The sequence below is a fragment of the Balaenoptera acutorostrata genome, chromosome X (genome assembly GCF_949987535.1).
Source record: "Balaenoptera acutorostrata chromosome X, mBalAcu1.1, whole genome shotgun sequence".
Classification (NCBI taxonomy): domain Eukaryota; kingdom Metazoa; phylum Chordata; class Mammalia; order Artiodactyla; family Balaenopteridae; genus Balaenoptera; species Balaenoptera acutorostrata.
The window spans coordinates 84,978,136-85,004,622 of NC_080085.1; the positions used below are offsets into that span (position 1 = coordinate 84,978,136).

The 26,487-nt window shown below is 35.6% G+C and overlaps 1 protein-coding gene across 4 annotated transcripts in view; it reads left to right on the forward strand.

The window, feature by feature from the left end:
- The window catches only part of DIAPH2 (diaphanous related formin 2), an 868,194-nt gene that overhangs the window by 223,281 nt on the left and 618,426 nt on the right, over positions 1-26,487 (forward strand). For all 4 annotated transcript variants that reach the window (XM_057538261.1, XM_057538259.1, XM_057538260.1 and 1 more), the window contains 4 exons: positions 3,167-3,241; positions 3,320-3,389; positions 7,387-7,523; positions 10,183-10,291. In XM_057538261.1, coding sequence (XP_057394244.1) covers positions 3,167-3,241; positions 3,320-3,389; positions 7,387-7,523; positions 10,183-10,291 — 391 coding nt within the window. The remainder of the gene's footprint in view (positions 1-3,166; positions 3,242-3,319; positions 3,390-7,386; positions 7,524-10,182; positions 10,292-26,487) is intronic.

Consider the following 26,487-nt stretch of genomic DNA (forward strand, 5'->3'; position numbering starts at 1 on the left):
GGGGTGGAACCAAGAATTTTGTATTTCTAACAAATTTCCAAATGCTGTTGATGCCCCTGGTTTGGGGCACACACCTTGAGAACCACCGATTTATACTTACTCTGGTGTTGCAGTATCAAAATTCTTGCCTACATACAGTAGCCAACATTTTGTTTATAAACCACTTAATCATTTCATGGCCACTTTTGTATTTGGTAAAACCTAAATATATGTATATTTATATATAGACTATATATATATATATATATATATATATATATATACACACACACACACACATGTATATGTATATATAGAGAGACAGACAGACAGTAAGCATTTGGCTAGAGGCTACAAAGTATTTGATGCTTAAAGACAGAAATGGCAAGACAAAGGAAAAAAAGGTATGGCTAGCTGTACCCCTTCCTCTTCACCTCTTGAGTGTCATCCTACTATATCATAATTATTTTATTCCCGTAGCTACAGGCTCCTTTTGTACTCCCATTCTCTCTACTTTAAAAGCTCTGAGGACTCTTACCAGTCCTCCTCTGCGCACTGCCCTAACATATTCTCAGTTAAGACTTTTCGCTGCCTACTTTGTAATAAATAGGCCCATCCTCCTCACACTTAGGTTTCATGATTGTATCCAATGTTTTGTTTTTTTTTTCAGACCGATAATAATTTTCACTGAATGAAATCAAAGTACCATCAACTGCCCAAATTGAAACAGTCTGGGATGTGTGGGTGACTGATTTCAAGTGAACAAATAGAAATCATGGTCTTGTATCAAACACTTCCCTAGACCAAGAAACAAATAATCCTAATAACTTTAATAGCACTAGGTATAAAAAGAAACGGGTAAAATTTAGAATCTTTAAAGAATTTGTGAGTGTTAAATTTAAGGAAATCATAGATTATTTCATCTTTCCAGATGCCAAAGCAGATACTGAGGGCTGTATATATAAATTTGTTCAGAATTTCTATTATTTTAAGGTTGCTTTAGGGTATTTTCTGCTGTTAGGATATCTGCTGATTTCTCTCTGTGATAGATTATATACAGTATTTTATGTTTAGAGAGCTGATGTCCTTTTCTCCTTCTCCCACCACCCCACTGATTACCGAGTCTTTAGAGAAAATAGCTCATTGTACTGGTTGATTACATGCCTCAATTGAATAGTAGCTTGCTGCCAATTATCATTACAATGCCATATTGATTTTTTCTCATTTCCGCTGTGAAAATTAAAGCAGAATTTGTTTAAAATGAGTTTCCATATATATTGTGGATGTGCTTGGTTCCGAATATTTGAGCTATTTATAAAATGTATTTTCTTCCGTGATCTGTTATTTCTTACTGATAGTCTCTTAGAAATTTAGGTCTCTTCTTTGTTGATAAGCTTTACCTTAGGTAGATATGAAATGTGATTTAAAAACTGTGGAATTGAACTATAGTCATGGTTTAAATATGTAGAGTATAGATTTTAATTATTGCTTCACAGGCATCCTGCTGTATATTAATTTACGTTTGTAAAGTTCTTGGGCAATATGATTCTGCTGATTCTTTTAACCATACAAATCAGGAAATTTAATTAAATTTTAATTAGCAAATAGTTAGTGTTGACTATATGTAATCCATTCTGCTAAGCATTATGGGAGACAGAAAGATGAGTGAGATCATATAACAGTCTTCAGAGAATTTATAATCCAGAAAGGTGGGTAAAGACACTTGTGGTATGAATCATAATGTCAAGTAGTAAGAGATGCACAAACATGGGCATTCAAAGGGAAAATAACGCATTTGGATGGAGGACTTACAGGAAAAAAACATTAATGGAGGAATTGACAGTCAAGTTGAGTCTTGATGGGTTGGGAGAGATGGAGTTGGAGTTACCTTCTGGGAAGAAAGAATGAAAAATGAGGTCAAGCAGGGAAATGTAGGGAAGACTCCAGGAAAGAGAATATGTCTGATTTTTATTGGAACATGTGGTCTAAGGCCTGAGGCTGGAAAGGTAGGTTGAGGCTTGATCAGAATCAGGACTTGAAATGTGTTAAATAGTCCAGAGAAAATTTTTGGACAGAAGACTGTGGTAATCTGGCATTTTATAAAATGAATAAAAGAAAAGAATGATGCTGCAGAGACCCTAGTTGGGAGGCTTCTGCCATATTAAAGGAAAGGTAACTAGGGCTAAATTAGAATGGTAGACAATGAAAGGGGGTCATTCTAGAAGTAGAGTAGTAGTAGAGTAGGGTCTTGACAATAAGTCAAATCAAGTTCTCCGTGATCAGTCTTCAAGTCTTTTGTCACACATGGGACTTCATCTCCTGCCATTCTTGCTTCCAAGCCTGCTTGCTCAGCTGTGACCACACAGGTCTCCTCATAGATCCTGGAACATTCCAAGCACACTAGCTACCACCTCAGCACCCTGTTTGCTTTTATTCCCTCTATTAGGAAAGTCCTTATTTCCTTCAAGGCTCTGCTCAAATATCACCTTATCAAATAATCTTTCTCTGACTACACATTAAAAAATAACATCCTGGCTCTCCTTATTCCATTTGCCAAGGTTTATTTCTCTTCATAGCACCAAAGCATTGACATTTTATTATATAGTTATTTATTTATCCTCTGTCTCCCTTTTAGTAGATGGTAAGCTACATGAGGGTAGGGGCTTAGTTTGTTGCCAGTTATATCTCTGTCACCTAGAACATACCTGGTACTTAGTGGGAACTCAATAAATATTTGTTAAATGAATGAACAGAATAAATGCAAAGGTGAAAGAGGTGGCGGATCAAGAAATTATGCCAGTATTTCAAGTCTGAAGGATGCAAGGGATAGTAGTATTATTATCAGAATGTGGAAGAGGGGAAGAGGAGTTGATTTAGGAGAACAGAGCCATAGGAGAAGAGAAATTTGGCTTTGTAAATTCAGGCTTAAGTATTCGACGCTGGTGAAACAACCAAGGCAGTGCTGTAGAATGGGCAATCTAAAATGTGAAGAGAAGTCTGGGATTGAGGTAAAGATCTCTGAGTCATCCCCATAGAGTCAATACTCAAAGCAATGGGAGTGGAAAAAAGAAGGACAAGCAATATAAAGACAGGATTAACAGATCTGAAAATCAAAATTTAATTTGGGATATTTAATGTTTTAATTATATAAACTTATTTATACTTTTTTTTCTTGTTTATTTAATAGCTGGGTTAACAACTTTGGCCATGAAGGTCTTGGACTCCTGTTGGATGTGCTGGAAAAGCTTCTGGACAAGAAACAGTAAGAATAAACATGAAAAAAAATCACCACAGGGGACATTTTTAAGCACAACATAATATGTTTTTTCCTTTTATTCAGGCAAGAAAATATTGACAAGAAGAATCAGTATAAACTTATTCAGTGCCTCAAAGCATTTATGAACAATAAGGTAAGTAGTATTTATTTCTGCCTCTGTCGCAAAAGGTGAGAACTTGCCCGACAGACACTATGAAACAGGCAAAATAGTGGATGCTTACTCAGTTTTCAAAAGGGTCTTTATAATGCAAATCATCATGAGTTTCATTTAAATATTATTTAAAATATACTTTGCTTCACAAAATATTTATTGGCAGGTTTTTGCAATCACGCAAATGTACAAGTCTTGTTCCCAAATCAGATAATACTCTTTTTTTTCCATGGTAGTAGGAAAATTTAAATGGAATAGGTTGAATACCATTTCCTTACAGAGGGTTTTTATTCTAATGTAAAGGACAATTCAAAGCTATGATTTGATTTTTTTTTTTTTTTGCTGAGAACATTATAAGGTTAAGATTTTTCTTTTTATGTTCAATTAATGTCAGTGAGTTAACATACATAAAAGACATTTCTGGCACATACCAGGTTTTTTTTTTGTACCTGTGTGATACCAGTTGCATAATGAGGGACTCTAGGAATGCCAGACAAGGGTTTTTCTTCTAAAAGTAGTCTTTGCTCAGGTTATGAAGTTAAAGTCATTTTTTCTATAAACTTGTTTTGTTACTCTCTTATACATGATTTGTGCTATATTCCTATAGGTAAAATACCACTGACTAATTCACTAATTGAATAATTTCCTTTAGATGGTGTTTTAATAATCTCAAAATATTTATTATAGATAACTAATTATAACAATAACCCAAAACTTGCCAGAAGTGAAATATAGCTATTAATAGCCAATGCAGTAAGATTATCTACTTAAGTAATCTGCAGTCTTTCTTAAGTGTGTGGGATTATATATAAGTATGTGTATATTATACACACGTGTATCAGCAAAGAATTTTTTGGCATGTGGAACAGATGGATGCTTGCCAATTGACATGAGTCTCCCGTGTAGAATATACTAATTGTGCTGTTCTTGGAAGTTTCTTCCAGAAAGATTTCCATCAGTACTAGTACAGAATTTCTCAACTTCTGAGCTCTTAGTCTTTGGTGACAAAGTTATGCAGAATCTGATACCTAACAAGAAAGCAGTTAATGAACATTGCTTCTCCACAGCACAAGATGGATCTCTTTTTTCAATTGAGGGGAACAAAGAAATAAAGGAAAGACAACACAGTACTAGAAATCAGGAAATATAGTCCATGATTTGCCACTAAGTTGTGTGGCCTTTAGAAAATCATTTGACCTCTCTGCCAATCAGTCCCCTCACCTGTAAAATTAGGACTCTGATCTAAATTCTTACTGACTTGAGTAGTCAACTCTTACAGCTTTCCAGGATATAACTGTAATCAGTATAGTTACTAGAGAAAGTGACATTTCCTGTAGAGCCCTTTCCCACGAGACAGAAGTTGATATGTCCATACTTAATTATTTATTACTTAAGAGTTTGGCAGTTTTGAAGAACATGATGGTTTTTTTTTTTAATTAGAGTATAGTTGATTTACAGTGTAGTGTTAGTTTTAGGTGTACAGCAAAGTGATTCAGTTATACGTATACATGTATCCTTTTTTAGATTCTTTTCTCATATAGGTTAGTACTACTCTGTATTAACAGTGAAATCTGACAACATTTCATTGGAACAAAATTGCCATTTCAAGCTAACCTATAGTTAAACACCACACATTTGAATATTTTCATGGTTCCTAATTTATCTTCTAAAAGAATTCAGTGTAGCATTCCCTATGCTATGCAGGAGGTCCTTGTTGGTTATCTATCTTATATGTAATAGTAGTCTTCTGTGTGTGTTCATCCCAAGCTTCTGATTTATCCCTCCTCTCCCACGTTTCCCCTTTGGTAACCATAAGTTTGTTTTCCATACCTGTAAGTCTGTTTCTGTTTTGTAAATAAGTTCATTTGTTTCTTTTCTTTAAATTAGATTCCACATATGAGTGATATATGATATTTGTCTTTGTCTGACGTACTTCACTCAGTATGACAATATCTAGGTCCATCCGTGTTGCTGCACATGGCATTATTTCATTTTTTTAATGGCTGAGTAATATTCCATTTTATGTATGGACCACATCTTCTTTATCTGTCCCTCTGTCGATGGACATTTAGGCTGCTTCCATGTCTTGGCTGTTGTAAATAGTGCTGCAATGAACATTGGGGTGCATGTATCCTTTCGGGTTATGGTTTTCGCTGGATATATGCCTAGGAGTGGGATTGCTGGGGCATGTGGTAGTTATATTTTTAGTTTTTTAAGGAACCTCCATACTGTTCTCCATAGTGGTTGTACCAATTTACATTCCCAATAACAGTGTAAAACATGATAGTTTAACTTAGATTATTCTATACTAAGATTAGGCTTTAGTTAGAGCATGTTAATGTCTTGCACATAGGTGCTAGGAGCATGAGTAAATGGTAGGTCTTTTAAATTATAGGCGTGTGAAACAATGGGCATAAAGCACACATTCAAAATACAAAAATATACAGTAATATATCCATTTCGTGTTGGAATGAATTGTCATAATCAAAGAATGAAACTTTCATCTGAAATGACTCATACATCAAATTTGCTGGCCCTGAGGAGTTTTGATTACCTACTTCAAAAACTCTTTTTGCTTATACAATGCATGTAATAATAGGATCATAAAAAGCAGCCCATTGTCCCTCAACTTCCATTGCTGTAATATTGCTCTGATGTTTAGATTGATGGTTTTCCATCATTTCTCATATCTTCATTTTTATTTTGAGTATGTCCCTACACATTACAAACTACTTTTAAGTAATAAAATGGAAATTTGAAAAATTAAATGATTTCACTCTCAGTCTAACTGGCTTTTAAAGTTATTTTAAGTTTGGTAATTGCATGGTAACCATCTCTCTCAGTTTTACACATCACTTATTTTCCTTACTATTTATTATTTACCAGCTACCTTTATACTTACATAGTCCTTCTGTTTTTCTTTGCTTCTTTTTAATCTCGTCTCTTCCATTTCCTTTTTTTGGTCTTGTCTCTGTAAATTTCCTTATTTATTATGACCTCGAGTAAAGTCATATTTAAGAGCTTTAGCTATGTTTTTTTTAGTCCTGAATTCTTTTAGAAGATAAATTAGGAACCATGAAAATATTCAAATGTGTGGTGTTTAACTAAAGGATAGCTTGAAATGGCAATTTTGCTCCAATGAAATGTCAGATTTCACTGTTAAACTGTAAAAAGAAGCAAACATATTTCATAAGAGAGCTGAGAAATACTTTGTGGGACAAAGATTAAAGAAAATATTACCTTCTTCATGTAGTGAAAACCTGAGTTTTGGGCTTTCTTCAACATTTTTTTACCTATTCATTCTTATGACGCACACTTGCATGCATATATTCAAGCCTAGAAAATAAATGAAAATGGTGTCTGGCTTCTCTGCCTAGTTGACTGTGACACTTAGTAAAACCCAGGCTCCATTTCTTTCTGTTCATAACTTTTGTAATGCAGCACAACTGCTTGAAAGAGGGAGGCTAAGAGAGAGAAGGTACGGGAAAATCCATACAGAGGTCTACTGCTTCTTTAACTGGCATGTAGTATACAAAAGAGCTTTTCAACGTTTTACCCTTTTTGTTCAACTTAGTTTTCCATACAAACATATTGGAGAATTTAACCATGAGTTCCCGACATCTCCAGGGAGACCCAGTGACATAAGTAGAACTGCTTTAGAAAATCATATCAGTATGTGCTTTACATATTCTTCTTTGTTGAGAAAATATTGATTGTTCCCATATTTCTTCCAAATTTTTAATGGAAGTTTTAGGCAGGCTAATGGAGATCATATCTGACCAAAGGACCAAAACTCCAAGATGCAGTCATTTCAAATAAAAACCAAACAACTGCATTTGAAGAACATTCATCTAATTAAGTAGAACCTCACTGTGGAGGTATTGGTTTTTAGAAAACCATTGTTAAGTTGCTTTTTAAAATTAAAGATGTGTTCCAAAAACATTTTGAATGAAAGTTCATTTTTAAAAATTTTTTTCAGTTTGGATTGCAAAGGATTCTAGGGGATGAAAGAAGCCTTTTACTGTTGGCAAGAGCAGTTGACCCCAAACAACCCAACATGATGACTGAAATAGTAAAAATACTTTCTGCTATTTGTATTGTTGGAGAAGAGAACATGTACGTATTGCTCTATTATTATATTAACTGCATAGAAAATGACACTTGAGAAATTAACAAGTCCTACTTTTGTGCTGTTTCTTCTGATAACTTGCATGAAAATAGTATTAAATTTTAGAAAAAAATATTGGTATTTTTACCTTATCTATTTAGATATTAGCTTTTTTTTTTTTTTGATTCTTTGAAAAATAGGTTTAAAAAGATAGAATCCTAATGGGGAGTTCTTCAAAGTTGGATATTCAAAGTGAATGAATAGAATTTTGTCTAGCTGAAGGTAAAGCAATTATTAGAGAAGTGGGAAAAGGTCAGTTAGGGAGTAATTTTGGCTAAACACATACACAGGCACACACATATACACACCCTACACAACATACACCCTCACACATGCACATCACAAAATTTGACTTCCTTAACTGAATTAACTAGATGCTTTATTTTGTACTATAATTTTATTTTATTTTTTTTAACATCTTTATTGGAGTATAACTGCTTTACAATGGTGTGTTAGTTTCTGCTTTATAACAAAGTGAATCAGCTATACATATACATATGTCCCCATATCTCCTCCCTCTTGCGTCTCCCTCCCACCCTCCCTATCCCACCCCTCTAGGTGGTCACAAAGCACCGAGCTGATCTCCCTGTGCTATGCGGCTGGTTCCCACTAGCTATCTATTTTACATTTGGTAGTGTGTATACGTCCATGCCACTCTCTCACTTCGTCCCAGCTTACCCTTCTCCCTCCCCCTGTCCTCAAGTCCATTCTCTATGTCTGCATCTTTATTCCTGTCCTGCCCCTAGGTTCTTCAGAACCAATTTTTTTTTTTTTTAGATTCCATATGTATGTGTTAGCATACAGTATTTGTTTTTCTCTTTCTAACTTACTTCACTCTGTATGACAGACTCTAGGTCCATCCACCTCAGTACAAATAACTCAATTTCGTTTCTTTTTATGGCTGAGTAATATCCCATTGTATATATGTGACACATCTTCTTTATTCATTCATCTGTCGATGGACACTTAGGTTGCTTCCATGTCCTGGCTATTGTAAATAGTGCTGCAATGAACATTGTGATACATGACTCTCTTTGAATTATGGTTTTCTCAGGGTATATGCCCAGTAGTGGGATTGCTGGTTCATATGGTAGTTCTATTTTTAGTTTTTTAAGGAATCTCCATACTGTTCTCCATAGTGGCTGTATCAATTTACATTCCCACCAACAGTGCAAGAGGGTTCCCTTTTCTCCACACCCTCTCCAGCGTTTATTGTTTGTAGATTTCTTGATGATGGCCATTCTGACTGGTGTGAGGTGATACCTCACTGTAGTTTTGATTTGCATTTCTCTAATGATTAGTGATGTTGAGCATCCTTTCTGCCTATGGTAAGTGAAAAGATGAAGCAATATTAATGGAATGAAATTAACTGGTTGGAAAGAACAAAAGGCTGTTGGTAACTACTCAGAGTGCACATAAGTGCCAATTTCAGCAAGTTGTTGCTGACTATGCATTAGATCATTTCTTCTTATGGAAATAATATTGAGTTAGAAGCAAAATTACAGATTTGATATCCAGTTGGTAAGAAACCATTGTGATAAATAATGTAATACCTGCTACGGACATGAACTAAAATATTTCTTCTGAACACTCTGTGTGGCAGTAATCATTTCAGTTTGAATTAGAATGGGGCAGGCAAAGATTTAAGATTCTTCTAATATGTTGACTTTCTCATACCTCTTGGAATAAAATGAGATGTTGCTTAGTGCTGGTTCGTCCTTCGAAACCGAAAGACAAACACTGAACAAAAATATTATCACACAACATTAAGTCTCAGTTCTCAGTGAGAACAAACTGAGCATGAGATAGCTTATGCAGATAGGCTTCCTTCCTTATGTTTTATAGAAAAATCAGTTTATACACAAGTAAGAAATATTTTTCTAGTCTGTTAGGTTTTCAGTACTTAATTCATATAATGCACCCTACCCTGGTATATTTTATGACTTAATTATAATTTCAGATATAGTTTGATAATAGTAGTATACTACATAGAGGTTAATTTGATTCAGACACTGTACAGAGATAGTTTCCAATATTTTTGTTCAGGTGAATAAGTTTCTTGTGCTTGGTGATTATAGATGCTTCCCTAATTTACTGGGCTTTCTCTTTTAGGTTTTTTTCCTTGTTCCATTTTCAAAGAATCCTGGAGTTTTTTTTAAGTTCTTTAAAAAATATTTATGCTTTTCAGCACTTTATTATAAAATTATAGTCCGTTTACACTTGAATAAACTTTGAATAATTTTAAATGCCATGTCATGTTTAAGTGACATTAATATCTATGTTAACACATGAAATATCAAAACCTGAAATTTAAAATTTTAATGTTTATCAATTAAGTTTTTTTTTTAAATGTCACCCAGAAAAATTATTTTCCTCAAGACTTTCAAATCGAATTTTCATTTTGGTGCCCTAAAGTTATTTAACTCTATCAACATTTGACTTGTAGAAATATGTAGACAAGAACACAATTCTTAAATTGTAGTGGTCTATGTAAAAACATCAAGCACCAGAAAGAAAACAGGGAAGACTGTATAAGGGATAACCCATATTCATATAGTATGTGTAAGATGTATTTCTCATTTCTATTTTTTTTTTTTTTTTCTATAGTCTAGATAAACTTTTAGGGGCTATAACTACAGCAGCAGAACGAAATAACAGAGAACGATTTTCACCAATTGTGGAAGGATTAGAAAACCATGAAGCTTTGCAATTACAGGTGAGTTAGTTTTGTCTTAAATTGCTTCCGGGGTTATATTTAGAGTACTCTTTTTGTATGACACCAACTCCATTTTAGGTAGCATTTAAATAGAAGGGAACATAAAAATGAAATTCTTCCTGTTGCTTGGTCATTCATAGAAGCTAAAGTTTTGTCTGTGAAATGGCAATTTGTTTAAAATTAGGAAAAGTACTTTGAATTATTATAAATATGATGATCATGATTATCATAAATATTTGGGTTGAAATTTAGTAATTATTGTAATAAGCTATGGAAAGTAAAGCCTTAGCAATAATCAGGGCAAGAGGGCAAACAGTTCAGCCAGTGCCATTATCCTGAGGGTTAATGAAGTCTGTGCGGGCTTGTTGTAGAAATTTAAGAAAACTAAACACATCTCTTTTTTTGTGCCATTCACACAGCATTCAGAAGTTTCACTGCCCAGAATAGGGAGGATTGAATTGCAACTCTTAGGTCATGGTCTGTCTCATAGCCCTGTGTAGACCCAGCCTACATGTCTTCTTTAGAAAATGACAAAATTTGCTATCTTTTCTTAGATGGTTTCAGGAAATGAGCCATTTTATGAAAGATAACTTTGTTCTTTAGTAATGAGAACTCTTATTTATTGACCATACTTATTGTGTGAGATCCTGGACTAAACATTTGAATTTACATATACTATCTAGTTTAATTCTCACAACTCGGCTATGTAGGTACTATTATTTTCTCCATTTTGCTTATGAGACAAATAGGCTGAGATTAAATAACTTGTCTAAGGTGCCACAGCTTGTAAGTGGAACAGTCAAATTTGATGCCAGGTTTGTTAGTCTGTGATGCCCATCTCTTTCGTTTAGACAGTGTTTAGCATTTAATGTACCATGGGAAACGCTTTCTGAAATATTTTTTAAACTCTTGTAGTGTCATTCAACAAAGAGAACATGGGTCCATGTTTATTTTATGAAATTATTTAGTAGTGAGTGTTTAAATATTAAAATTTCTTATCTGATACAAAAACAAAGAGTTTCTTTTCTCCTTTTTAATTTTATTGTTAAGTGTCGTTACCTGTTTTCACCAGAGTTTAAAACTACAGCAGATAGATAATTTGGCTTGGCCAAAGAAAATACTGTAGTGTTACAAAACTATAATCCCTTTCCAAATACTTGAAGAAATTTGTTAATTGTTACTTCTACTCCAACTATGATGAGCATTTCGGATAGACTTTTATGGCCAGTGTATTACATTTTTTAATGCTTGGGGGATTTCCTTTCAGTGCTTTCCTTTTTTAAATATACTTCTTATTATACAGTTTATCTCAATAAAATTTAACATCTCTACTGAAAGGTTTGGAAACTGTCTTTTTTAAGATGACTTCTTGAAATCTTTGTTCTTGTTCCTGTGCTTGGGCTTACCTAACTAAATCTCATTGACTTTCAGTTGTATGTAGGCGTTTGTACTTGTCTTGCAAAGTTTGCTTAGGAGGAATTAAGTGCTTTATCTATATTCAAAGTTTTCGTTACTCACTCAGATCACTCACTCACTCAAAATCACATAGCTGTTGAGAGGTAGAGCTATGATTTGAAGCCAGGTCTATGTGATGCCAACATTTGTATACTGTATTATCTGACCTTTAAATGACACCCCTGCCATAGAATAGTTCAGCCCACACAATGAGGTGGGAATAACATTTGCTAGCCTTCACGAAGCTGGACTGAATGGAATGATAAAGTGGCAAGTTTTTAACAAGTAACATGGAAGTACCATAGATGTCTTGCTAGGTATTCAAGAAATTGTTGAATACTGATTATAGATGCAAACATATGCAAATCACAATTTGAAATTTCCTATTTTAATGAGGTACAAAAGTTAGTGATTTGTTATATACAGAGCCTGGTACTCTCAGAAGAATTGTGAAGTGGGTTTGTTTATTTGGATTATTTCACGTGGATGAAAAAAATATCTAAAAGTTCAAAAATATACTCAGAATACAGAATGAAAAACAAAAGTTTAAAATCTGTTGTTTAAAGAATAAAATGAGTGCCGTCTTTTAACAGAATTACTTTTCTATTTCTGTAGTGTCCTGAGACTTCTCAAAATGTTATTACAGTCTCAGGAAGTAATTCTGTTAAAATACAGGACTAATTATATTTTTAAATAATAAGTACATACCTCCCCCCCCCACCCCCCTGCTTTTTGGATTCCAAAAGAGGTTATTAAGTTCTCACAGAGGTTTTCTAGCTCATATTTAAAGTGAAATTTTATACCTGTGATAGGAGTTTTATTATCTTCAGTAGTTCAAGAAATAGACAATAAATCATATATCTTCATATGTTCTCTGTTCATTGACTTTCCTTCAGCTGAGTAGCCTTCTCAAGTCTCCCCCATACTACAGTGCCTTCTTTTGATCCTACTTATCCTTCGAAGTAGCTTCTCATCTTTCTTTTTCATTTCATAGTCTAAGTCTCTAAAAGAATCATCCATACTTGTTTTCTCTGTTTCCTAAATTACCTTTCACAACTCAACTTTTTCACAGTTCTTCAAAAGGTTGACAATGATCTTTGAATTTCAAAGTCCAGCGGCTTCTTTCCAATCCTGATTGCTTGGCTCTACTGGTCACTCCCTCCTTGAAAATTTTCCTGCCTTTGGCTTTCTAGGCACCATCCTCTCCTTGCTCGCTGACTACCTCTAACTGTTCTTTCTCTGTCTTCTTCATGCGTTTCTTCTTACTTCTTTGCTATTTTATTCTTTATGTTCTTTTCTTGGTCCTATTCTGTCATCATTTTTGTTTATACATACATATGGACACACATATACGCACGTATATAAGCTCATATACATATACATCTATATGTATTGATAACACACATATGTGAATGCTCTCAATTGCTTCTCTAGCTTTAACATCCAACTATGTTCTAGTGATTCCCCAGGTTTTAAGTCTGGCTCATATCGGTATTCAATCCTACCTGTCCAAATAGCTAACTGCATGTTTTAGAAGCATCATAAAAATTCAAAATTAAAAATAGCATTTATAAGCCATGTGCCAGTGTTCTAAATACTTTAATATGTTACCTCATTTTAAACCTCACAGCAATTCTCTGAGAGAGATAGTAGTAGTATCCCCATTTTATAGATGAGTAAGCTGAGGCTTATAGAGGTTAGATAACTTTTCTAGGGTCACATAGTAAATAGGAAGTAAAGCTCAGTTTAGACCCTAGAGTATCTGGCTTCAGAGTACTTGCTCTTAACCACTATATGGTACCTCCTCTTAGTAAAATGAGCTCATTTTCTCTTTCCCTTAGCATGATTTCCCCCCTAAAAGACATCTACTCTTCTTCCTGCCTTTCTCATTTTAGATAATAGAGAGGTATCAGTTTCTTCCTGATCTTTGGTTTTCCTCAAGACTTCATTCTTCTTTGTTCCCTGCATCCAATTAATCATCAAGTCTTACAAAAGACTATGAATCTATCCCAGTCTCTCTATCTCCACTGTCTTTATCTTCTCGCAGCAGTATAATTCCAACAATTTCCTAATTAGTACCCCAAACTGATACATTCTTCCCCAAAACAGACAAATGTTTTGTACTATTGTCGGTTATCCTTAAAAAATAAATCTGATTCTAACATAATAGCATTCCTAGAAACCTATCTATCCTCATGACCCATTGCTTGATAAAAGTGAAAAGCCTAAGCATGATGAATGACCTTTCTCAATGTGGTCCCAACCTAACATTCTGGCCTTACAGCCCGTCACACTCCCAAATGTACCATATGTTTTAGCCATACTAAACCTGGTGTTTCCCAAATATGCTGTAGACTTTTAAATGCCCTCAAACATTTTATCATGCAGAACACTTTGCCTGGAATAGCAATGCTTCCCCAGCCATGTTCCTTTCCTCTTGGTAAGGTTTAATGAGGACACAAAGGAAGGCCAATTTAGGTATGTCCTGCATAAGTCAAGGAAGGCTTCAGTGATGAGGTGATGCTTTAACTGGGTCTTGAAGGATCAATAGGAATTTTCCAGAAAATTATCTTTACTGATAGAAAACCAGTACTATGGTAGGGTGGGAGGCAGGAGAATGGCTTCCAGTAGGTAAAAATAGAGGCCAGAGTAGTCTGCCAGTCCCTTCACAAAAGACAGAGGTAATACCAACATATAGTTGAAACTGATTTCTACGTAGCCCGGCAGGAAAAGCTAGGGTACACTGAGCATTAGTAATAGTTGTTTTTTTCCCCCTTTAACTTTTATTTTTATTATTTAAAAAAATTTTTTTAATTGAAGTATGGTTGATTTACAGTGTTGTGTTAGTTTCAGGTGTACAGCAAAGCGATTCAGCTATACATATACATATATATGTATGACTGTATACCTATGAATGTGTGTATATATATATATTTAATATTCTCTTCCATTATAGGTTATTACAAGATATTGAGTGTAGTTCCCTGTGCTATAACAGTAGGTCTTTGTTGGTGATCTGTTTTATATATAGTAGTATGTATATGTTAATCCCAAACTCCTAAGTTGTCCCTCCCAATAATAGTTGTTTATGGAAAGAGAAAGTCATAGAGTTAACCTCCAATGATGTATTATAAAAACCAGCCCCAGTCTTCACAGGCTGCTATTAGTCTGAAAGGTGCAATGTCTTAAAGTATTTCAGGAGCTATGTGCAGAAGTGTTTTTATTTTAGCATGATTTAATACATCTAAAAAATGTTGTCTAACATGCTGAAAATAATAAAAAAAATTGTGCATGTTATAATTAGATATGGTACACAAAAACATAGAAGTAAATATACAGTTGGTTCACTTATCCAGACCTCACCTATTTGAGAGATTTATCATTTTGGAATATAACTCAGAACCAAAACAAAAAAAAAAGAAAAAAAGAAAATAATCTGAGTAGCCTACAAAATGTCACCAAATCCATCAAGTAAGCCTCATGACGACAAAGACCTTTTGGCCTTTAATCAGAGCCTATTAACTCTGTCTTCCTGTGTTATCTTAATGGGCCTGATTTTCTTCCATCCATAGCAGGCTAGAAGCACGAGTTGGGAGGTTGGAAGATGATTTATTCCAGACTTGTGCACTGAGATGATGAAGAAGCAACAACTGACACAATGAAAGCAAGGGAGAAGGAGATAGAAACATAATAAAAGAGTGGAACTGGAATTCAAAAATTATAACATTTGGTTTCATTTGGCGTCAGAGCAAATAGCACTGTATCTCTCAATAGCTCCTGAGGGCATCTATGTGCTCCATCATCTTTCACTAACTCACATATTTAATCATGCCCCTGAGTCAGCAAAAAAATAAAATAACAAATTATACCTAGGATATTTTAAGAATGTGGGAATTCTGGGATTCTCTTCAGAATGAGTTCCATGCAAAAACAGATGTTCATGCTTAAATAGACAAACCCTCAGGCATATGGACTGATTCTTTGTAGCTTGATTCTTTCCACAGTGGTTCTCAAGTGTTGAGATTTTACTCTAAGCATATTACAAATTAGCTATTAGTACACTCGTACCATCACATATGAGAAAGTAGCTTTGGATAAATCATTTATTATTTGTCAGTAGAGGTACATTTATAATAAAACAAGGCACTGCAGCTATGAATAAGGAGGAAATTTGTGGAAAAGTAAATGAGTGTGTTAAATATTGTGTTGAAGGAATGTCTGATACTACTTAGGAAGCTAAATAACTTTATTGACAATTTTATACTACTACCATTTTAAAACTAGAATTAGTACAATGGGGGGTTGTATAGAAATATTTATACCATGTAGTCATGTTTCAAGTACAAAAAATAACTTCGGAATTAAAGAAGGATGTCTTTTATTTTAAACCTGTTTCAAAGTTGAATAATTGCCAAATCGATCATTTTTGGTAATGGGGAATCACTAGTGACCTCTGTAATATAAAAAGCAACAGACACTTTGGAAGTCATCATATTGGTTTCTACAGCACCATTCAACGCTATTGGTCACTCTTGAACAAAGCTCTCTCCTCCCTCAACTTCTATGATACTAAACTCTCCTCATTTTTCTTTTACCTCTTTGTTACATTTAAAATCTCCTGTCTCTATGCTTGGCCTTAAAATATACTTATTCCTAGAGGTTGATCCATAGTCGTTTGATCCTTTGCTCTGGTCCTTTGCTCATTCTGTACATTGTCCTTGGCAGCATTATCCATCCTTATGACTTCCACCAGCACTTCTATGTGATGAATCTCTCTGAACTCTTCTATTCCAAATACATCCTGACTCACAGATTCCATATATTCAGGTACCTTCTGACTGGATTTCAAATTCAGTATTGTCCTTAACTGTACTTTTCTTCCTTATCTTCATCCTCTCCTACCTACTCCAATCACTCTCCAACCTTGACCTGCCTTTCTCTCTTTAACATCTTTATTGGAGTATAATTGCTTTACAATGGTGTGTTAGTTTCTGCTTTATAACAAAGTGAAACAGCTATACATATACATATATCCCCATATCTCCTTCCTCTTGTGTCTGCCTCCCACCCTCCCTATCCCACCCCTCTAGGTGGTCACAAAGCACCCAGCTGATCTCCCTGTGCTATGTGGCTGCTTCCCACTAGCTATCTATTTTACATTTGGTAGTGTATATATGTCCATGCCACTCTCTCACTTCCTCCCAGCTTACACTTCTCCCTCCCTGTGTCCTCAAGTCCATTCTCTACAGCTGCATCTTTATTCCTGTCCCACCCCTAGGTTCTTCAGAACCATTTTTTTTCAAAGACATATTCTTTCGTTGTTGGTGTATAGGAATGCAACAGGTTTCTGTGCATTAATTTTGTATCCTGGTACTTTACTAAATTCATTGATTAGTTCTAGTAGTTTTCTGGTGGCATCTTTAGGATTCTCTATGTATATATAGTATCATGCCATCTGTAAACAGTGAAAGTTTTACTTCTTCTTTTCCAATTTGGATTCCTTTTATTTCTTTTTCTTCCTTGATTGCTGTGGCTAAAACTTCCAAAACTATGTTCAATAATAGTGATGAGAGTAGAAAACCCTGTCGTGTTCCTAATCTTAGTGGAAATGGTTTCAGTTTTTCACCATTGAGAATGATGTTGGCTGTGGGTTTGTCATATATGGCCTTTATTATGTTGAGGTAAGTTCCCTCTATGCCTACTTTCTGGAGGGTTTTTATCATAAATGGGTGTTGAATTTTGTTGAAAGCTTTTTCTGCATCTGTTGAGATGATCATATGGGTTTTCTCCTTTAATTTGTTAATATGGTGTGTCATATTGATTGATTTGCGTATATTGAAGAATCCTTGCATTCCTGGGATAAACCCCACTTGATCATGGTGTATGATCCTTTTAATGTGCTGTTGGATTCTGTTTGCTAGTATTTTGTTGAAGATTTTTGCATCTATGTTCATCAGTGATACTGGTCTGCAGTTTTCTTTTTTTGTGACATCTTTGTCTGGTTTTGGTATCAGGGTGATGGTGGTCTCATAGAATGAGTTTGGGAGTGTTCCTCCCTCTGCTATATTTTGGAAGAGTTTGAGAAGGATAGGTGTTAGCTCTTCTCTAAATGTTTGATAGAATTTGCCTGTGAAGCCATCTGGTCCTGGGCTTCTGTTTGTGGGAAGATTTTTAATCAGAGTTTCAATTTCAGTGCTTGTGATTGGTCTGTTTATAATTTCTATTTCTTCCTGGTTCAGTCTCAGAGGGTTGTGGTTTTCTAAGAATTTGTCCATTTCTTCCAGGTTTTCCATTTTATTGGCATATAGTTGTTTGTAGTAATCTTTCATGATCCTTTTTATTTCTGCAGTGTCAGTTGTTACTTCTCCTTTTTCATTTCTAGTTCTGTTGATTTGAGTCTTCTCCCTTTTTTTCTTGATGAGTCTGGCTAATGATTTATCACTTTTGTTTGTCTTCTCAAAGAACCAGCTTTTAGTTTTATTGATCTTTGCTATCGTTTCCTTCATTTCTTTTTCATTTATTTCTGATCTGATCTTTATGATTTCTTTCCTTCTGCTAACTTTGGGGATTTTTTTGTTCTTCTTTCTCTAATTGCTTTATGTGTAAGGTTAGGTTGTTTATTTGAGATGTTTCTTTTTTCTTGAGGTAGGATTGTATTGTTATAAATTTCCCTCTTAGAACTGCTTTTGCTGCATCCCATAGGTTTTGGGTCATTGTGTTTTCACTGTCATTTTGTTTCTAGGTATTTTTTGATTTCTGCTTGGGTTTCTTCAGTGACCTCTTGGTTATTTAGTAACGTATTGTTTAGCCTTTATGTGTTTGTATTTTTTACAGTTTTTTTCCTGTAATTGATATCTGGTCTCATAGTGTTGTTGTCGGGAAAGATACTTGATACGATTTCAGTTTTCTTACATTTACCAAGGCTTGATTTGTGACCCAAGATATGATCTATCCTGGAGAATGTTCCATGAGCACTTGAGAAAGAAGAGTATTCTGTTGTTTTTGGATGGAATGTCCTATAAATATGAATTAAGTCCATGTTGTTTAATGTGTCATTTAAAGTTTGTGTTTCCTTATTTATTTTCATTTTGGATGATCTGTCCATCGGTGAAAGTGGAGTGTAAAGTCCCCTACTATGACTGTGTTACTTTCGATTTCCCCTTTTATGACTGTTAACATTTGCCTTATGTATTGAGGTGCTCCTATGTTGGGTGCATAAATATTTACAATTGTTATATCTTCTTCTTGGATCGATCCCTTGATCATTATATAGTGTCCTTCTTTGTCTCTTGTAACAGTCTTTATTTTAAAGTCTATTTTGTCTGATATGAGAATTGCTACTCCAGCTTTCTTTTGATTTCCATTTGCATGGAATATCTTTTTCCATCCCCTCACTTTCAGTCTGTATGTGTCCCTAGATCTGAAGTGGGTCTCTTGTAGACAGCATATATATGGGTCTTGTTTTTGTATCCATTCAGCCAGTCTGTGTCCTTTGGTTGGAGCATTTAATCCATTCACATTTAAGGTAATTATCGATATGTATGTTCCTATTACCATTTTCTTAACTGTTTTGGGTTTGTTATTGTAGGTCTTTTCCTTCTTTTGTGTTTCCTGCCTAGAGAAGTTGCATTTGTTGTAAAGCTGGTTTGGTGGTACTGAATTCTCTTAGCTTTTGCTTGTCTGTCAAGGTTTTACTTTCTCCATTGAATGTGAATGAGATCCTTGCTGTGTAGAGTAATCTTGGTTGTAGGTTTTTTCCTTTCATCACTTTAAATATGTCCTGCCACTCCCTTCTGGCTTGCAGAGTTTCTGCTGAAAGACCAACTGTTAACCTTATGGGGATTCCCTTGTATGTTATTTGTTGATTTTCCCTTGCTGCTTTTAATATTTTTTCTTTGTATTTAATTTTTGATAGTTTGATTAATATATGTCTTGGCCTGTTTCTCCTCGGATTTATCCTGTATGGGACTCTCTGTGCTTCCTGGACTTGATTGACTATTTCCTTTCCCATATTAGGGAAGTTTTCAACTATAATCTCTTCAAGTATTTTCTCAGTCCTCTTCTTTTTCTGTTTTTCTTCTGGGACCCCTGTAATTCGAATGTTGGTGCATTTAATGTTGTCCCAGAGGTCTCTGAGACTGTCTTCAATCTTTTCATTCTTTTTTCTTTATTCTGCTCTGAAGTAGTTATTTCCACTATTTTATGTTCCAGGTCACTTATCCGTTCTTCTGCCTCAGTTATTCTGCTATTGATTCCTTTTAGAGAATTTTAAATTTCATTTATTTTGTTGTTCATCATTGTTTGTTTGCTCTTCAGTTCTTCTAGGTCTTTGTTAAATGTTTCTTGTATTTTCTTGTTTCTATTTCCAAAATTTTGGATTATCTTTACTATCATTACTCTGAATTCTTTTTAGGTGGACTGCCTATGTCCTCTTCATTTGTTTGGTCTGGTGGGTTTTTACCTTGCTCCTTCCTCTGCTGTGTGTTTCTCTGTCTTCTCCTTTTGCTTAACTTACTGTGTTTGGGGTGTCCTTTTCACAGGCTGCAGGTTCGTAGTTCCCGTTGTTTTTGGTTTCTGTCCTCAGGGGGTAAGGTTGGTTCAGTGGATTGTGTAAGCTTCCTGGTGGAGGGGAGTGGTGCCTGTATTCTGGTGGATGAGGCTGGATCTTGTCTTTCTGCTGGGCAGGACTGTGTCCAGTGGTGTGTTTTGTGGTGTCTGTGACCTTATAATGATTTTAGGCAGCCTCTCTGCTTATGGGTGGGGTTGTGTTCCTGTCTTGCTAGTTGTTTGGCATAGGGTGTCCAGAAATGTAGCTTGCTGGTCATTGAGTGGAGCTGGGTTGTAGTGTTGAGATGGAGATCTCTGGGAGGGCTTTTGCCATTTGATATTACATGGAGCCACGAGGTCTCTGGTGGACCAATGTCTGAACTCGGCTCTCCCACCTCAGAGGCACAGTCCTGACACCTGGCACAAAGACCCTGTCAGCCACACGACTCAGAGAAAAGGGACAAAAGAAGCATGAAATAAATAAATTAATTAAATAAAATAAACTTAAAAAATAAAAAAAATTATTAAAAATATAAAAATTAAAAAGTGAAAAAAAAAAGAAAGAAGAGAGCAACCAAACCAACAAACAAATCCACCAATGATATCAAGCACTAAAAACTATACAAAAAAAAAAAAGAAACCGACAGGCAGAACCCTAGCACAAATGGTAAAAGCACAGCTTTACAGACAAAATTACAGAAAGAAGCATACACATACACAGTCACAAAAAGAGAAAAAGGAAAAAAAAAAGTCTATATATAAAAAAACGAAAAAGGAATAGAGTAAAAAAATCAATAAAGAAATCTACCAATAATAAGAAGCTCTAAATACTAAACTAAGATAAACATAAAGCCAGGAATAAATTAGATGCAGGAAGCAAGCCCCAAGTCTACAGTTGCTCCCAAAGTCCACCGCCTCAATTTTGGGATGATTCATTGTCTATTCAGGTATTCCAGAGATGCTGCGTATATGAAGTTGATTGTGGGGACTTAATCCGCTGCTCCTGAGGCTGCATGGAGAGATTTCCCTTTCTCTTCTTTGTTCTCACAGCTCCTGGGGTTCAGCTTTGGATTTGGCCCCGCCTCTGTGTGTAGGTCACCTGAGGGCATCTGTTCCCTGCCCAGTGAGGACAGGGTTAAAGTAGCAGCCGATTAGGGATATCTGGCTCACTCAGGCCAGTGGGAGGGAGGGGTAGAGAATGTGGGGCAAGCCTGTGGTGGCAGAGGTCAGTGTGATGTTGTAACAGCCTGAGGCGTGCCGTGTGTTCTCCCTGGGGAAGTTGTCCCTGGATCACGGGACCCTGGCAGTGGTGGGCTGCACAGGCTCCTGGGAGCGGAGGTGTGGAGAGTGACCTGTGCTCGCACACAGGCTTCTTGGTGGCTACAGCAGCAGCCTTAGCGCTTCATGCCCGTCTGTGGGGTCTGCGCTGATAGCCGCGGCTCACACCCATCTCTGGAGGTCGTTTAGGCGCTGCTCTGAATCCCCTCTCCTTGCGCACCCCGAAACAGTGGTCTCTTGCCTGTTCGGCGGGTCCAGACTTTTTCCCGGACTCCCTCCCGGCTAGCTGTGGCGCACTAGCCCCCTTCAGGCTGTGTTCACACAGCCAACCCCAGTCCTCTCCCTGGCATCTGACCTCCGAAGCCGGAGCCTCAGCTCCCAGCCCCCACCTGTCCCGGCGGATGAGCAGACAAGCCTTTTGGGCTGGTGAGTGCTGGTCGGCACCAATCCTCTGTGCAGGAATCGCTCCGCTTTGCCCTCTGCACCCCTGTTGCTGCGCTCTCCTCTTTGGCTCCGAAGCTCCCCCCTCCACCACCCGCAGTCTCCACCCGTGAAGGGTCTTCCTAGTGTGTGGAAACCTTTCCTCCTTCACAGCACCCTCCCAGAGGTGCAGGTCCCGTCCCTATTCTTTTGTCTCTGTTTTTTCTTTTTTCTTTTGCTCTACCCAGGTACTTGGGGATTTTCTTTCCTTTTGGAAAGTCTGAGGTCTTCTGCCAGCGTTCAGTAGGTGTTCTGTAGGAGTTGTTCCACATGTAGATGTATTTCTGATGTATTTGTGGGGAGGAAGGTGATCTCCACGTCTTACTCCTCCGCCATCCTGATGGTCTTCCAGGCCTGCCTTTCTCTTGTTTGCCCATTCCTGGTTAACCTTAGCATTGTCCACCAAGTGGCATAATCGAGAAACATAACAGTCATTTTCAAATATACTCTTTCTCCATCCACCATTCCCTCAGTCACCAAATCCTACCAATTCTACTGCCTTAGTGCTGTACTTTCCTTCCTTAGTGTAATAGTATCTACCCACTGCCCCCGCCACTTCTTTGTTTCAGGGCGTTGTCACATCTCAATGTTTTATAATTTCCCTGGACTCTTAAATATCTTCTACCCTTCATTCCAGCCCCTTTTAAATCATTTTCCACAGAGTTATACTTCTGAAATGCCATTCTTGTTATATCACTGCTTAAAATCCTGTAACATCTTCCCGTAGCCACTAGGAGTGAAGTCTAATGCTAGTCCACACAAAATATCAATACTTCATCATCTAACTGTCGCTTTGTCTCTAACCTCATATTCCATCACTCTTCTACATATAGTTTTTGATCCAGTCATACTGTACCCAGTTTCCTGAACATTTTATGCTATTTCATCTCTCTGCCTCCATACCTTTGTACATGGCAATGCCGTGCCTGGAATCCTCCATTTTATGACTTAATAACTTTCTCTGTACGTTTGTATCTTTCTTCATTGGTACTTACTTTGACTCAAACCATCTTTTTTCCTAACTCCCACTGGGCTGGGATAAAGAAAGACCTTGTTAGTGTCAAGAAAGTACTTAATAAGATCAATGTGTGACAGTGTCAATAACATTTTAAAAGCACAATTTGTCACAGCTAATGGCAATATGGATAATCTGTCTGAGAATGTCCTAGAGTTGGCAATTATTGTACTACATAGCTCTATGAATTGTGATCAAACAGACAGATGTTTGTATAGTTTTCAAAGCTGGTGAGTTACAGTAAATAAAAGGTTCTAGCATTTTCCCAGGAATTTTGTGAAGATATTTTATGTTTAAATATTTTCCCTCTCTATCACTTAAGAAACTGAATGCAATTTCTTTTTGTAGTAATATATCTCATGTCAATAAAATTTGAAACATTTAATGACTCTTCACCCATTATATTTTAGACATTTTATTGGCGGCAGTTAGGGGTTACAAAGAAAACCCTAAACAAATACAGAACCATATCTTTAGGAAGCTTGAAATTTATTTTGTGATGTTTCACTCTCTATACCACACCCCACACCCCAGGATGAAGACAATAGCACCCTGTGACTAAAGAATGTAGGTGATTATTATACAAAGAATGTATACTATTATGGTAAAGAAAGGATCATAATGTTATAGAAAAATTGATAGTAATTCAGTTTAGTATAATTATGCATGGCAGAAATTATTGGATGCTTTCTCACATGTGCAAAGTTGGTGGTTTTTATGTACATGTTTATGCGTTTGTTAAATGGGTTATATAGATATCATGTAAAATTCTCCATATAATATAGGGAGATCATTTAATAGCATTGCAAATACAGAAACTTTTTTTACTGGTTAAAAATCAGAATCGTGGTTCTAGCCTAGTATGTTTATCAATAATGGAGAAAATTCAGACTTCCTATTATTTTTGAATTTTAATTCTCAAGGAAGCTGAATTTAAATCAAATAAATGTGGCAGACCATTTTGAACCTTAGATACATTATAAAGAAACTAAGCAACAGATGAAATCTGGCTAGTGGACTCTGTGATTTCTATTTAAAGGCACTTGTTTTCTTTCCAGTACAGGGAAGAATGCTATTCAGCAATGCCTGATTTGTGCATTATAGTGTGGTAGAAAGATTCCAAGACTAAAAGTCATGAGGCCTGAGTTCAAATCCAATCTTTGTGTTTTATTATTAGCTATACAGTCTTGGGCAAATCATCTAATCTTCCTAGGTTTTCAGTTTCCTTATCTTTAAATAAGGATATTGGACCAGAGTATTTTATGTTCTTTCTAGCTTTCAAATCCCGTAATTCTTTATTTTCTATCTCTGGAGTTGGATTTTTGTTTTTTGAAAGTAGATTGATTTTTCATTGTAAGAGGACAATATCATTCAATCATGCTCTTAAAGATTTATATACTTGGAAGTCGAACATGCCAATTTTGAAAGTTCCATTATTCAGAAATGAATTTTATACTGCTTTAGATCTTAGGTTTTAGATATTAGGCCAGAATCCTTTTTAAAGTGTCCAGTGCAGTGCTATTCAGTCAAACTTTTTGCAGTCTCCTATATCTGTGCTGTCCAATATGGGAGCCACTAGCCACATGTGGCTGTTGAACACTTGAACTGTAACTAATGAAACTGAGCAACAGCATTTTAAATTTTATTTAATTATAATTAAGCTAAATTTAAATTGTAGTCAGTGGCTCTGTATTGAACAGCATGCTCGTGTGTGTGTGTGTGTGTGTGTGTGTGTGTGTATGTGATGTGTGTATTTGCATGCACATCTATGCTGAATAGGGAGTGGAGGGAGTAGGGTGGCAGGAAGTAAAGGAGAGGCCATTGTTTTGGATGATGGGATGCTGTCCATAGGTCACTGTTCAGGATATATATAAAGTGGAATGTAACACATTCCAGAAACCATTTTCTATCTCCCTTCCTCCCTTCCCCCCTCCCTCTCTCCCTCTCTCTCTTCCTCTCTCTTCCTTTTCTTTCTTCCTTTCTTTCTTCCTTCCTTCCTTCCTTCCTTCCTTTCTTTCTTTCTTTCTTTCTTTCTTTCTTTCTTTCTTTCTTCCTTCCTTTCACATTCCATTATGTATTATGATAACCACTTTATTTTTATTGAGGTATACTTGATAACCATAACATAACCATTTTATATACTAGACAGCATATTAAAATAATTATATGTTTTTCTCATTAACCTGTAGTTTCAAAGTTAGGTATTCCCAATATTTTAAACATGATGCACTAATTAAATTTTATTATCTTACCCATCCTTAAAATATTTTGTTGTGTTAATCTAGGAATGGAGTTTATAAGGCATCTGGAATGTGCTGGAAATTATACTATATTTGGAGTAAAGTGATATGTTTAGAATCATGAATTTCCTCCTTGCTGTGTCACCTTGTATAAGTTATTTATCTGCTTTGAGCCTCAGCTTCATCATCTGTGAAATAAGGATAATAGTAACACTTATCTCATGGTTTTTGTGAGGATGAGATTAGGTGGTGAATTATGTAAAGCTCCTAAATTGTCTGGTAACAAAAACCAGCATATTAATGATGATAATAGTTTGGGGGTTTGTATTTAGCTATGAATTCAGAATCCACACAATGGGTATTTCATATTTATAATTAAATAATAATATATTCTGCCCTTTAAACTAATTACATTTTAAAAATTTAACTTTGTAAATAGTGACAATTGGATTGATTTTGTTCCTATCTTCTGAAAAGGGCAGTAATTGTGTAGTAGTATAAAGGAATGGAGATAATTAAGATGATTTTTTTTGTTCTCCACATTCATACAATGTAAATATTCCTATTAAAGAGCATTGCTTTAGCAGATTATGTTGGAAAATGACATGATAGTATGAATATTCATCTTATGCTATTTGTAAGTAATTAAATATCTATTAGAATTTGATAAACAATAAATAGTACATTGATAAACCAGTGCTGTTACCTGTTTAAACTACTGACTTCAAAGTGTGTGCTATTTTTTACTATAGTCAATGGATGTAACTTCTTTTTTTAGCATTTAGTTATATATTCATACACTGTGTGTTATGTGAGTATTTAAAAGCATTGCAACATTTATATTATTAAATGTAAAATTATTTTGATGTTACATTCATTAATTTTTTTGGCTTTTCCTATTTTTATAATTTCCTGATCCAAATACTTTTATTGTATAAAGGTACAATTCCAAGACTCATTAACTTGTTTCTTATGGAAATGTTCTCTTTGCTTGTAGGGTATTAATACAAGCCATTAAGCTAGAATTTCTTCTGGCAAAAACAATCCTAGCAGATGGCAACTTTTCTCTCTATTAATTTTGGATTGGACATGTATTTTGGCTTGTTCGGTCAGGTCAGAGTTATAACATAACAAGAATCATTCATGCAAATACAGTCATAATATACCTATGGACTCATACG